Consider the following 13679-nt stretch of genomic DNA (forward strand, 5'->3'; position numbering starts at 1 on the left):
AAGTTGTTTCCACTCAGAACGAGTGCATTATCTGCATGAAAGAAACGGGTCTTTCGTGAGCTCTTGAATTACAGTGTACAGACCATGGCTGTTACATATCTCTTGCGGAAGGTTCCATCCTGCTCGCAAGCAACTCAACTCGACCGACAGCACTTAAATTTCATTTTGATCTCCCGCGGCGCCGTAGTTCATGGGACTTCCCGTCAGCTTGTCAAGATGCGGTGCTTCTGCAGTCTTTCCTATACAGGAAATCGTTATTGTTCGAGTTCCTGGTTGCTCATCAGACTGCTCCATGCTGATTCATGCCATCGGCATCCCAAGTGAGTTCTGGAGCGCGAGGTACGCATGCACATGTAGCGGTTTGGTAACTTACGGCATTTTGCTATGAATGCAACCCCATTCCCACTGAGTTTGCCTGACGGACTTCTTACTGATTTAGTGTGGTGATAGTGATTCTTAACCTATGGTCTGCGATAGCGCAGACACCCGAGACCAACGCAAATTTGCTACCTCGACAAATGATGAATTTCGTGCCCACTACAAAGTAACCGTGTGTAGATGAAACACAGTTTCTATTTGCCGAAGTAACAAATTCATTGGTCAATCGAGTCCCTATTCGTCCCTGATCACACATGTAAGCTGTATCAATAAATTTGTACTGGAAAACGGTGACATTGTAAGGCAGGCAAAGATTACATTCACTCAGGGATACAAATTGGGAGGGTCTCAAGTGAGATGCTCGCCAAGGCTATCAGACGATGACGTTCATCCATAAGACGTCGCGATTTATGTCCTACCTACTGGGCAGACCTGGTTCGTTACGGGAGGGGCCACCGGGAAAGCGAACAGAGAGAGGTATTCGCTAGCGTCCGTCCTATGCCGAGGTCATTCAAAGACAACCAATCTATAGCAAATTTGACAAGACGGACCTGAAGGTGGTCTTCCAAGGCGCACGGTGCGGTGCAAGCGATTCCGAATCTTTCCGAATCAGGAAAATTTTTTCAAAGCCTCATCGGCGTGTGTGTCCTCAGATGACCACCTGGGCATCGAGGTATGGATGCAATCGTTCCGGCGCTTAGACGCCGCGGAGGCTTTGAGTGCGGCCCGAGCCGCGAAACCAAATTTGAGGTGATTCATACCATAAGTTCTGAAGGTCGGAAAATGACGCAAATTCGACCATGGACAACCGTGGAACACGAGAAGGCATTCCTACAGTCTTCACGGATCTGAAGGCCTTCTAAGCACGGTGAACCCGTTCCCGAAACAGTAAGAACGGAGCTAATAATGCCCTAGTGCGAACCTTCTTGCATGCATCGCCAACGCCAAGTTAGTGGCTTGTGCGCAGTGGCAGGGAAAGAAAAAAGTTTCATAAGCGTCCCCCGATCGGTACGGTCAAGGGCGAAGTCATAGACAGCACGAATATTTTCTGAAAATTTCTAGGTATAGCAGGTCTTCTGGGACAGAACACTTTTAGGTTTCAACTGAAACATGTGCTATATGTATATCTCTGCTTATTCCCGTGTTAGCGTAGTCAGTCAAATTTACTCGTTCCCTCGTTTCCCCATGGGTGTCTCCGATCGGGCAGGGGACCCGAGAATAAAAGCCTCCATGTAGCGAGCGATCTCGAACTGTATCCCCACTGCAGAGCGTTCTAGAGCAGAGTCCTCCGACTTTTCAACTATGTTTCACGCACCTCTTCCCGACGCACAGCATCCCACGCATCCTCGTCTCCATGTTCGCGATGCACGCGACGCACACATAGTCTTCGAAGCTGTCCGCCAAGGCATGCTGCAGCCAGTTGTCCGGCGGCTGAACGAAATGGAGCGGTACACGTACATTAAATCTGGCTCTATCTTCGTCTGGGAAGAGAGTGAGCAAGACTCGGGGCTGAAGAGATGGACGGACGGGCGTGTGTGGAGCCAGTCTCATATGCGAGAGGTATTGCAATCTTTCCGAAGAAACATATGACAGACTGATCATGGGACCTCTATAATGTATTTCCCAGCCATATCTGTTCTATGATGAGAAGGTGTTATCCAACGAACAACAAGATAACAACAACCAATCATCACGGTTCGTGCTCACCTGGAGAACGCACCTGATCTCAAGAGACTCAACCACGCGAAATATTTCCAGGAACTCACACCCTACATATCGCTTCATTGAGGGACCGTCGCGCACATGGACGTCGTCGGCACAGTCTCATTACGAACGAAGCGACCATTCTCCGGCTGGCTTGGTGAAACAGGCGTACTCGGCGTGGGTTCGCACTCCGGGTAACGTCAGACCACGAAAATGGCACCTGACCGCGTACTTCTCCTACTCGGATCTACCAAATATTCCGACGGTGGATCAAGACCCGATTTTGCGCACATTGACTGTGCCAGAGGGCGTCTACCAGAGCGGGAAAACGAAGTCGAGGGGACCTGATGGGGTTCCTGCCACATCTACCCCTCTTGCATCACCAGCGTCGTCCCGGAATGCGTCTTTCCATACGGAGGACCACGGCGCACTCCCCCCACTTCCCCTTCCGGTATTACATCACCCGCTTCCGGATCCGCGACATCGCGTACATCCACGGGGTCCTGAAGACCAGCGAATGATTGGGATGCTGGACTCCCAACCCATTCTGTAATTGTAGAAAACACTGGGTTGCCACCTTCAGAGATCAAACTCAATGTGGTGCATGACTAAGAGCCAATCAATATTAGACCATTTACCATCCAAACATTGTCTCCGCCCGAACACGTGAGCCTACATACGTGCAGGAGTCAGTGAACAGTTGATGCACTGAAGGACAACATACTTATAACACTGAAAATACAGGACCATATCGGGTCATACCACGGCAAGTTAAAACTATGTCAGTCGTCCTCGTCTGACAGAGCATCCTCCATCCGTCCTGCTCTCTCTTCTGCATTCATAGCACCAACCAGATCGTCCGACTGTCCCTTCTGTGAGGCTAATCTCTGGCCTGAATAGATGTCAACTGCAGGAGGCACTTGGCCGGCAGCTCAACTTACGAATGAGTGTGTGAATAGCCTCCTGGGTTTTTCTGTCTAGTTTCGCCAGCTTCTTTTCCATCTCCCGTTTCAGGTCCCAATTCGGCCTTTTAGGTGCAATGTTAAACAAATCCTTCGTAAGACAGTATGAGTACTAGTGAAGCAGAGTGGAATGAAAGTATACACACCAGATCCTGGGCTCTCCGTTCCGCGTCTTCTGCTATGATAGTTTCCGCCAGACCTTCAACATTTTTTTCTACTGTGTCCTCCATCTCCACGTCGTCTGTGCGTGCATGTTTCTTTAATGTACGTCTCTCCGGGTCGAAGGTGCGGTTCTTGATGATGGGCTCAGCGGATTCGCTGGAAATAAGACGTCAGTCCCGCGCGGTGCGGTCGCATCATACAACCAGTCGTTGAAAGACAGACGTATTCGCGTCCACTGCCTCGCCTTCCTTCCGCCTCCGCAGGGCAATCAAGCGAGTTTTGCGAGATTCAGACGCTTCCGCAAGCGACATGTTGTGGCGAGTGTAGCCAAGTGTGCAACGGCTTCTAAGGCTCTATTGCTGACTAAGCAGACTTGCCAAGCTCACTTTGGCCAGCGCCTGAATTTCTGATTCTGCTTGTCTTCTACGCGATCCATTCGTCTCAGGCCCTGGAATTCTTCCTAAGTTCTCATACGGATATAGCAGAAGAGTAATTGTCTGTGTTCATGTGATGCTACGAGGCTGGCGTCATTCGTGGCACACCGCATTACCCCAGAGGTATCAGAAATTGGACGTTAAATGTGATCTGCAAACATGCACTTCTGGCCGCCATGCTCACAGACATTTCGCGACTTCCGGGAGTCGTTATGCAACACAACACAAAAGCATACCCATGGAAAATTTCCCTCGTGACCTCATCCGGTATTTTCGGCGGTAGTTGTGAATTCGGTTACAGCTTAACTGGTCTTAGGAACTTCTCAATCATAGCCCATATTGGTGAGTACAATTTTGTGCACACGATAACAAGCACATTGAAATCGTTCTAGACCACGGAAAATCTACTTTGGCCGACAGGTGTGTGTCTCAGACTTCTCGGTGCCGCACTAACTTATATCTACCTCTGACAGATTGTTGGAGGTACGCCGCTCAATGGCCACGATATATAGAGTCGGTAATTTCTGATTAGGAATAGTTGACAGGTACCATTGGCAAGAGGCAAAAGGGGGTAAACTCCCAGGTCCTCGACAAGCTGAAAGTTGAACGAGAACGTGGCATAACAGGTTTTGCATCTATTCGTGTGTTCACATGACTTCGGAGTACTGACTTCTCATCCTCAGTCAAGGCGCAGACTGCCAGGTAAGAAGCATCAGTGTTAGCACCTTCCATGTTATCTGACATCACGCAGCATGATATACTTATCCGAAGGGAAGAAATATCTGCTTAATCTCATTGATACGCCCGTCAGTTTTTTCACCTGGGTCCGCAATAAACCTCACATGATGCACGTACTATTATCTTAGGGGCATGTTGACTTTGCGTGGGAGGTGTCGCGTTCTCTTGCCGCGTGCCAGGGAGCACTACTTCTCGTAGATGCAACACAGGGCATCCAAGCTCAATCTATATCTGTCTTCCATATCGCCAAGGAACGAGGCCTCAAAATTATACCCGTCCTGAACAAGGTCCTTTACGAGTTTTATGTTTTATTCATGACCTGACGTTTCCTATATCTAAACAGATTGATTTGGCCATTGCCCAGCCAGAGCTTGTGGCAGCACAAATGGAGTCAACGTTTGGCATTAACCTCGCGGATGTGATACCTATCTCTGCTAAGACAGGGAAAGGTGTTGAGAATGTTTTGAAAGCCATTGTCGAACGAATACCCCCACCAGTAGGAGACGAGTCCGATCCACTCAAGGCATTACTTTTCGACTCATCGTAGGCGATGATCGTGCCCGTCTAACAAATGATGGACAGCTGACAACGTGACAGCTACGACCGGTACCGCGGTGTCATTTCCCTCGTGAGCATCCAGGGTGGAGTTCTTAGAAAGGGTCAGCGGACATTTCTGTTGTGATGCCACTTTCGTACCCCAGCTGATGCGACTCAGGCGATAGAATTGTGTCATGCCATACCCGCAAGAAGTATGAGGTGACCGAGCTGGGTATAATGCATCCAGAGGAGGAACCCACGGCGAGTCTTGGTCCGGGACAAGTCGGATACATCGCGTGCAGCATGAAGGAGTCAAGCGAAGGTCGGCCTCCCTGCACTTCGTTCACTATGCTTGATAGATTTCATACTGGGCACAGCGTATGTCGGTGACACGCTTCACCGTGTTGGGGAGTCCGTCGAGCCCATACCGGGGTTTAAGCCCGTGAAGGCCATGGTGAGTACATCCCACGATTCCCTCTCACGGTGTCGCCGTTGAGTTTCTTTGGCAGGTGTACGCAGGCATTTACCCGATTGACAGCAACGACTATCCCAAGCTAGAGGAGTCTATCAAAAGGGTGGGCCTTTTTGTTGAAAAAGTCGCAAACATGCGCATACTGAACGTCTAGCTTACGCTCACGGACCGGAGTGTGGAGGTTTCCCGAGAATCATCCACTGCTCTTGGCCAAGGATGTCGGTTGGGGTTCCTAGGCACTCTCCACATGGACGTGTTTCGCCAACGCCTGGAGGACGAGTATGATGCCAGTGTGATCATCACAGCGCCCACTGTACCATACAAGGGTGCGCGCATGTTTGCATCCCTATTATCCGCTGACCCACACGCGTCTCTGTCGGAATATCTATGTAGTGGTATACCATGATAGGACTGCAATAGTCAGCAATCCGACTGATTTTCCGGATGTGACCGACTCCGCAAACAGGGTGAAGGAAATTCAAGAACCGATCGTGAACGCTTCCATCGTAGTGCCACAGGGTAGGCCGAATATTTCGTCATTGCAGTTTTGATTCGACTGTATACTTCCATAGACTACCTTGGGGAAATGATGGACCTGTGCTTCTCACATCGCGCCGAGAACTTGGACCATCGATACTTGGATGCTTCTGGAGCCTCTGCCCGTATCATATTGACGTGCACACTCCCGCTGGCCGAGATCGTGACGGACTTCTATGACAAACTCAAAAGCCGAAGTTCTGGGTTCGCAAGTTTCGAGTTCGTGTTTTCTGGTGTGTCTCGCTAGTATCATGCTCACATCAGATGCGCCCTTCGAATCAGTTACGAGGATGCTGGTTACCAACCCAGCAACATGCTCAAGGTTAGAATCACCACATCTCCCTTCTCCGGCGTCGAAGTAACTCAATCACTGTCCAGATGACCTTTCTCCTCAATAGCAAACCTGTCGACGCCCTGGCCCTCATTGTCCATCGATCAGCGGAGCAGGAGGTTGGCAGGGCGTGGGTGAAGAAGTTGCGTAAGTGACTCTTCACCGTATTCAGCGGACCCGAGCGAGTTTGAGACCCCTTCAGACAAGGTGATACCCCGGCAATTGTTCGAAGTGCCGATCCAAGCGGCTGTGGGCCGCAGAATCGTCGCTCGCGAGACGCTGTCTGCAATGCGTGCAGACGTCACCGCAGGTCTATACGGAGGTATGCCAGTCGTGACTGGTTTGGAGATAGAATTCGCTCATGGATCATTTAAGGACACTACGAGCGCAAGCTTAAGCATCTGGAGAATCAGAAGGAGAGCAAGCGCAAGATGAAAAGGGTTGGTAGCATCGACCTCCCACAGGAGGCGTTCTTCGATATTCTTCGAACTAAGAGTTCATAGTTATAATGTTTAATAACTCTACACCTATATGTCACCGAGCCAGCGAGGCGCTCGAGAAGTATCAGATGAATCTTCATCGGACACGGAAATCAATGCAGCTGTATGAGTACCCAATCAAGAATTGTGGATACTACTTGTGCGGTCCGTCTGCAACTCGCCGATACGCGCATCAAATAGATATTTGTAATACCTATGATCACTTATGCAATGCAAAGACGATGGGTGCAGTCATTTACAGGGCCGTCAAGAAGTTGCGAACATGTGCTTCGGGAACCGCACCCATGAATTGACTGATAGGCTGTCCATCTTTGAATGCAATAACGGTCGGAAGGGAGCGAATCTGTATGTGCAAAATGAGGACCCGGAGAAATGAGACGTAGGCATGACGTAGAACTAGCGTGCGAACCTTGTACTTCAACGCAAGTGCCGTCTCTGTGTCTGTGTCTACGGTGACCAGGTCGAGCGGCAGACCGCTGCCGGACTTTATGGAGGGGTCGGTTGTCAGCTTCTCTAGGATGGGAGACAGCATCTTGCATGGACCACACCAGCTGCGCGCAAGGGAAAACAATAAGCAACAAAAGAGGAGACAAGCGGGGCACTCACTCTGCGTAGAAATCGACCAATACGACGTTGTCTTTGTTCGTGATGGCCTCCTCAAAAGTCTGCAGGTAACAGCACGCCCGGACGGGCCAGTTAGAATGAGCTCGCAACCATCATCATGGGTTCCGTGAGATGCGGAAAATTGCTGACCGCTTCATTCGCGTTCAGGAAATGCTTGTTCCGCCGGGCTGACCAATGGAATGTCCGCAAAGAAGAGACCTCGCTTGGTCTCAATGTCTTGGCTAATGTTCGGAGAGCGAGAGCAGACATCGTACGACGGACAAAACGTGTCGCAGATGAACAAACGCAAGTTCGTTGCAACTTGCGAGTAAGTAACCGAAGCCGGATGGACGCGTGTGTTGAGTCGAACTTCGCAGGCAGATACGGTCACGAGCTGCATCTGTCCAATCTTGATCTCTGTACTGTTCTCCTCGACCAAGAATTACTTACATCGTTTGGAACCTTTAGAGAAGATCATGCAGCCACACAAAAAAAGGCGCAAATGGATTGTTCGCTCAGCCAATGGGCTATCGCGCTGGTAGCCTTTGCCAAGAGAGGCTAGCAACACCCGTTGCCATATGAAATATGCCGGGTCCAGCGAGGAGGTTCTTCGAGTTGCCAGGCCGACTCGATTATTGGCCTATAAAGTAGCGAGCAGGGAACAAAAATGCCTCAAGCCATCTCTTTCCCCCTCTCATCGGTCAGGTTTACCAGCAACTACGAGCAGGGTGAGTTCTCTTCCATCCTCCTCATCTGTCTTGTGGACTCATGTCTTCCTGTCAGTCTCGATTCGGTCATTCTCTTCCAATCGACAGCTTCTAGACTAGCACATTACTGCGTTCTTTTGAATCGTCGCACAAATTCAAGATGCGTTTCTCTGCTCTCCTTGCTGCTCTCCTGCCCATCGGTGCAGCCCTGGCCAACACCATCCTCGTGAAAGTTGGTGAGAATGGAACCCTGACATACAATCCTTCAAGGTATGCATAGGGCCTTCACTTGTTTGCAGTATTCTAATGCGCACGTCCCATAGCGTGAATGCCACCGTTGGAGATACCATCGCTTTCCAGTTGTATGTCGAAGGTATAGCTGCATAACGTCGTCACTGAACTCCTTGCTTAGCTTGGCCAAGAACCACACCATTACACAGTCGACGTTTGCGTCGCCATGCACGAACTTCACTAGCGCCAACGGGACGACCGGTGTTGATTCCGGTTTCCAATTCGTCGCTGCGAACGCGAGTGCGTTCCCGCAGTTCAGCTTCACCGTCCAGAACGCGAGCGCACCGCTCTGGTTCTACTGCCGTCAGGCTGGGTAAGCCTGCGTCTTGCGTTTATTTCTCTGTATTAGCCGCTTATACGTTGCCACTATCTTCAAAGGCACTGTGCTGCGGGAATGGTGTTCGCCGTTAATCCTACTGCGCAGAAGAGCTTTGCGACGTTCCAGGCTGCTGCCAACGCCACCGGCATGAACGCGACCGCGTCGTCGGCCGCACCTTCACACGCGTCGTCAGCTGCCTCCTCGCCCTCCGCCTCCTCGACAACGAAGATGAACGGCGCGAACACGGTCCGCACCGGCAGCGCCGCGGTCTTGTTAACCGCCGCCGGCACGCTCGCAGGGCTGCTGCTATGAACGCCTGGCGGTGTCCGGGGTTAGAGATTTATTCTTGAATTTGGGACTTCAGGTTACTGTTCTGTGCTTGTTCCTTTAATTCTTGCGCTGTCGCGTGTTCGCTTCTTGATGAACGACTTATAGCTACTGTGTTGCTGTGTTAAACGAATACGATGGGATTGGCTGCAATTTTAGCGAGTGTGAGTAGAGCGTGTCATTTTCTCACAACTTGAGTAACGATGCGTCTGTATAAGGAGATCACAAGCATTAGGACGACACGTTGCTATGGTAGTCGGAGTCGATAGCATCGAACCGTGCTCACAGAGCGCTATGTAATTCATGTATGTAGTGACGCCAAGTGAGTAGTCTCCCAGAGGCGGTTGTAGCCACTCTGCTTCAACCTTCGTGCCTCGGATAAGTGAGCCGCCCAGGCGCCCAGGCGCTGCCATCTCAGAAGAGCATTTATTCTCCTCTCATCTATCATGCCGATCAGCTATCTTTCTGATCCCAATGCTCAACATGACACTTTTGATGTCGCATCCCTAAGCTTTCGGATTCTATATCGCGAATTGTGGAAAAGGAGCGATTCAGACGAAACCAAGGACAGGTGCCAAGTCTTCATTCAAAGTTGTATTTCCATTCCAGATTACGAAAACTTGAAGGTCAGGATGCAGTCCAGCGATGTGGAGGTCGATTCTGTTTCAGGAGGTATCGTGGAAGATGACGATGATGCAGCAGCCGCATCAGCTAGCGTCGACCCTGACATCCCTCGGATTCCATTCGACTACATTCGTCTTGATCTGTCGTGGCTGCCTGCGTCCATTGCAGACCCTCATCAGTCCTTGCTGGTTCGACAGGAGTATAAGGATGCAATAGAGAGTTTTGAGGAAAACAATATACCGGTCGTCTTGACTGGTCAGCCTGGTGTTGGTGTGTAGCACACGGTATTACTTAAAACTGATAATGAAGCTGACCTGCGCAAACAGGAAAGAGTCTATTCCTGACGTACGCTCTGATTGACCGGCTGATCAAACAATTGCCAACCATTTATGCACCCCACGCCTATAAGTTCTACTTAGTTAGAGACTCGGGTGCCTACCAATTCACTGGAGCTGAGATGGACCTCGTATTGCTACGTCAGGGGTTGTCTAACATACATGGCAGGGATGTTCCCGGAGGGAATATTGACGGCACGGATAAAGGATGGATATTGTTTGATTCGAATGAAAATCAAGCGGTGCCACATTGGTATAGGCTCTATGGTTATCCTCTCCTTTTCCCCGAATCCTTCTAGGTACAAGGAATGGGCGAAACACACAGCCGCTGACAAATATATCATGAAGCCCTGGTCCTGGTATGAGATATGCGCTGCGATATATGTATGAAGGTATTGCAGCTGTTACAGGGATTTGACGAGATTTCGTTTCAGGCCACTACAAATGTTCCTATCTGGCCACCAGCCTACTGATCGGGAACTTTGGGATGCCTACAGTCAGTTTGGTCCGTCTGCTCGCACCGTGTACTGGTCCTGCGTGAACCGTGCACGGTATCTGTCAGAAATTCGTTTCGCATTGGAGAAATGTCGGGATCCCAATACTCTGTTCCCACTGGGAGACGGCGGTTGGGATGATTCGGTGAGCAACGTACTAGTGGCTGTGGGGCCGGCAACTTGGGACGGTGTTAGAAATCGCGCCTTAGTTCCCAAATAGGAAGGTAGTGATGGCGGGTCAAGATGCGTCGGGGCGCGTGATTACGCATCCTAAAATAGATTTCTGTATATATACAGTTCTAGACACTCCACTTTATATAAGCAAATTTCCTTCTTTGTCTTTCTTTGTAATCATGCCCTCGGCTTGTCTGCCCTTGGGCGCTCCCCAATTTCTGGAGCTCCAGAAATTTGGGCGCTACTTTCCAACACTCCCCCTCAAGCCGATGGGCATTCCGAGCTTCTTTGTGAGCTTCTCGTGCCTCGGCTTAGGGAGTGACTTTGTTAGGATATCCGCTATCATGTCCTCCGTGGGACAGTAGTGGATATCAATATATTTATCCCTCAATTTTTCGCGCACATAATGATGCTTTACATCAAGATGTTTTGATTTCGCGTGGAATTGGGGATCACGTGCGATTGAGATAGCCGCTGTATTATCCTTGAATAAAATTGTAGGATCTTGTTGCTCGAAACCTATTTCTTTGAATAGTGTTCGGAGCCACATGGCTTCTTTTGCCGCTTCAGCGGATGCCATGTATTCGGCTTCCATGGTGGATGACGTGACCGTGGTTTGCTTCTTTGAGCTCCACGTGATCGTGCCATTTCCTAATTTAAATAAATATCCCGAGATTGATTTGCGATCTCGGATATCGTTCGCATAGTCTGCATCTGAGTAGCCCACAAATATGGATTGATCTTCGGGCTTGACATCTGTTACGCGGCAGCGAAACACGAGCGTCTAGTCGAGTCGTCACGAGACAAGGTCTTAGTCTAAGACACAAGTCCGTTCAAGTGACACTTCTGGCGATGTCCTCGCACTGAAGGTCGATCAGAGTTCGTTCTTATGACTCGTAGTAGCTGTCTGCTACTGACGGTCGATCTCAGTCAAAGGCAAGTGAAAAGCTGGTTTAATGGTAACCAGGTCGAGATGGGGATCCAGCTCGACAAGGTCGTTTACTTATACAAAAGGTATCCGCAGTACTACACAGTAATGCGAGATCGTTCATTGGCTAGATAAGGTGAAACGATATCTGGGCAAGGTAACAGCGAGGAAGTAATATGTATGAGAAAGCTGAGTAAGGTCGTGAGAGGTAATCAGTACTAATGGGGATAACGAGTCGTGTATCAGAACGAGGTAAAGATGAGGCGTACATGCACGTCTTGCATGCGCGATAAGAAGAAGGTCCGGAGTTGGATCCGGTGTAACCCTAGACTAGGGGTTCTGGACATCTGGGTAAAGAATCGGAGGTTGCGCTCCGATGAGTCACGTGTTGGATCACGTGGTCTGGTAACGTAAAGGGAACAAGAAAAAGAAAAAGAAAAGACGCGCCACAAGTGGGGAGCGTTGTAACATCAGCTCCCGTCTAACGTTTCTTGTCCCACAAGAAATATTGTGATCTTCATCGTCGTCGGGGGCAGTCGCGGACATAATGATCTCCTCCACATCTGTAGCATGTCCGCCGGCTGGTTCGTGATCCTTGTTCGGGGATATGTCCATCCCTGTAGGGATGACTGCGATGCGAAGAAGTGGATGCAGTCGAGAAAGATGGTTGGGATAACGGAGATCGTCCACTGGGTACGTGCGAATGAGGAGGGCGAGGTCGAACGGGAATTGGTTCTGGCGACGAGCGAGGAGTGGATGCGGGTATTCCATTAGTGGTGTATCCGAGGATGTGTCCAATGTCTTCATCCCCATGCTCCCTCCAAATCTCCTGTGCTGTACGAGTGACCGTACTGCGCATCAACGACCAGACTTGGTCGACTCTGGTCTGGGCTCTACTCGTCCTTTCTTCTGCTGCGATGAGCTCTTGTCTGGCCGTCTGCATCCACTCGACCATTTCTAATGCTCGTTGCATGGAAACCACTGCTTGTCGATCTTGTGGGCGATTTCGTAAGGCGACGAGGATATCTGTGAAGTCGACAGGAACACGGATAGCCGAGACCAGACGTGTGGCAAATTCTTGTTCGTCCGATGCGTGACTGAGTTCGATAGAAGGTGAGGGCGATGAGGTGCAGATAAAGGGTGTCTGTGCTCGAGAGGGTACTCCATTGACAAGCGTAGGCAATGCGGGTATGCTCATAATTGTGGAGGCGACTTCAGCGAGTATATTGTGAACAAGGTCGTCTATAGCGGAAGTGGGCATTGATGATATGTCGTTTTCTCCTCCTTTTATACCTTTCGGTCGTTAAGGGGGTCGCGGTTATAGAGATAAGAGCTGCCTGATCAGTTCCAGGCATCGTTCTGATCACCCCAGCCGTTAGCGTGCGGGCTGTCTCGCGTGAAGAGTGTGTGTTCGACAAGTCGTCTGATAAGGATTCGGTGGATGATCCAAAGAAAAGTGAGGGTTGTGCAGTGGAGGACGATTAGGAAGATGATGAGGAAAACCGTCGTGGTAGTCATTCCGGGTTTCTTCTCCTCTACTGGATTCCCCTGGTCCTTTTATATGCATCGAGGATTCGCTTGGCATTCTGTAAATTGTGGGTAGGTTCCCACGAGTTTTCTGCTGAAGAATATCCCTTCCACTTGACTAAATACCTCAGATGACCTCGGTACGTCTTGTGATTCAGGATGGCTTCGACTTCATACTCTTCTTCATTATCAACGACATCAGGTGGTGGGTTCACGTAATTCGGACCATGTATGTCGTTTTCGCAATAAGGAGATAGAAGGGCGGCGTGGAATACAGAATGAACTCGCCAGGTCTTCGGGAGTTTGAGACGATAGTTGGCCGGTCCGATGACTTCGACAATTTCGAATGGCCCCTCACGCTTTGGTGCTATCTTGCGCGAGGCGTAATTGACCTTCAGGTTCCTCGAGTCTAGCCAGACCTTCTGTCCTAGTGTAAACTTCGGCGATCCTTGTCTGACTCGGTCCGCCATCTGTTGTCGGGCTAACTCGTGCATGGCTAGTGCTTCTAGTCTTATCTTCTGCAACATGTCAAGCCTGGATTCAACCGATGGAATGTTCGTGGTCGGAAATACGGAAGGGAGTCCACGTGGTTCGT

General features: G+C 50.0%; 8 protein-coding genes across 8 annotated transcripts; 4 read left to right on the forward strand and 4 right to left on the reverse strand.

The window, feature by feature from the left end:
• Positions 1 to 1680: 1680 nt before the first annotated feature.
• SCP_0401510 (cAMP-independent regulatory protein) lies at positions 1681 to 2635 on the forward strand (the record flags this gene model as incomplete). Its single annotated transcript, XM_027756890.1, has 2 exons — positions 1681 to 1938; positions 2006 to 2635. 2 exons carry the CDS (start codon positions 1681 to 1683, stop codon positions 2633 to 2635), a joined length of 888 nt encoding a protein of 295 aa, XP_027612691.1.
• A 229-nt stretch (positions 2636 to 2864) lies between these two features.
• Positions 2865 to 3517, reverse strand: SCP_0401520 (Pre-mRNA-splicing factor cwf18; the record flags this gene model as incomplete). Its single annotated transcript, XM_027756891.1, has 4 exons — positions 2865 to 2974; positions 3024 to 3135; positions 3191 to 3362; positions 3429 to 3517. 4 exons carry the CDS (start codon positions 3515 to 3517, stop codon positions 2865 to 2867), a joined length of 483 nt encoding a protein of 160 aa, XP_027612692.1.
• A 361-nt stretch (positions 3518 to 3878) lies between these two features.
• SCP_0401530 (Translation factor GUF1, mitochondrial) lies at positions 3879 to 6758 on the forward strand (the record flags this gene model as incomplete). The annotated part of the gene is made up of 20 exons (XM_027756892.1): positions 3879 to 3907; positions 3957 to 3982; positions 4033 to 4060; positions 4114 to 4123; positions 4179 to 4266; positions 4324 to 4342; positions 4392 to 4446; positions 4507 to 4665; positions 4722 to 4921; positions 4976 to 5037; positions 5094 to 5237; positions 5293 to 5369; positions 5425 to 5490; positions 5542 to 5713; positions 5781 to 5906; positions 5960 to 6143; positions 6207 to 6246; positions 6303 to 6402; positions 6458 to 6577; positions 6631 to 6758. 20 exons carry the CDS (start codon positions 3879 to 3881, stop codon positions 6756 to 6758), a joined length of 1833 nt encoding a protein of 610 aa, XP_027612693.1.
• A 232-nt stretch (positions 6759 to 6990) lies between these two features.
• On the reverse strand, positions 6991 to 7628 carry SCP_0401540 (Thioredoxin; the record flags this gene model as incomplete). Its single annotated transcript, XM_027756893.1, has 4 exons — positions 6991 to 7098; positions 7165 to 7306; positions 7362 to 7420; positions 7509 to 7628. 4 exons carry the CDS (start codon positions 7626 to 7628, stop codon positions 6991 to 6993), a joined length of 429 nt encoding a protein of 142 aa, XP_027612694.1.
• A 597-nt stretch (positions 7629 to 8225) lies between these two features.
• SCP_0401550 (hypothetical protein) lies at positions 8226 to 8987 on the forward strand (the record flags this gene model as incomplete). The annotated part of the gene is made up of 4 exons (XM_027756894.1): positions 8226 to 8335; positions 8389 to 8427; positions 8478 to 8669; positions 8735 to 8987. 4 exons carry the CDS (start codon positions 8226 to 8228, stop codon positions 8985 to 8987), a joined length of 594 nt encoding a protein of 197 aa, XP_027612695.1.
• Positions 8988 to 9448: 461 nt separating this feature from the next.
• Positions 9449 to 10260, forward strand: SCP_0401560 (hypothetical protein; the record flags this gene model as incomplete). The annotated part of the gene is made up of 3 exons (XM_027756895.1): positions 9449 to 9573; positions 9634 to 9896; positions 9953 to 10260. 3 exons carry the CDS (start codon positions 9449 to 9451, stop codon positions 10258 to 10260), a joined length of 696 nt encoding a protein of 231 aa, XP_027612696.1.
• Positions 10261 to 11950: 1690 nt separating this feature from the next.
• On the reverse strand, positions 11951 to 12328 carry SCP_0401570 (hypothetical protein; the record flags this gene model as incomplete). The annotated part of the gene is made up of 1 exon (XM_027756896.1): positions 11951 to 12328. One exon carries the CDS (start codon positions 12326 to 12328, stop codon positions 11951 to 11953), a length of 378 nt encoding a protein of 125 aa, XP_027612697.1.
• A 764-nt stretch (positions 12329 to 13092) lies between these two features.
• SCP_0401580 (hypothetical protein) lies at positions 13093 to 13578 on the reverse strand (the record flags this gene model as incomplete). Its single annotated transcript, XM_027756897.1, has 1 exon — positions 13093 to 13578. One exon carries the CDS (start codon positions 13576 to 13578, stop codon positions 13093 to 13095), a length of 486 nt encoding a protein of 161 aa, XP_027612698.1.
• Positions 13579 to 13679: the final 101 nt, after the last annotated feature.

The sequence above is a fragment of the Sparassis crispa genome (genome assembly GCF_003851025.1).
Source record: "Sparassis crispa DNA, contig_000003F, whole genome shotgun sequence".
NCBI classification, from domain to species: domain Eukaryota; kingdom Fungi; phylum Basidiomycota; class Agaricomycetes; order Polyporales; family Sparassidaceae; genus Sparassis; species Sparassis crispa.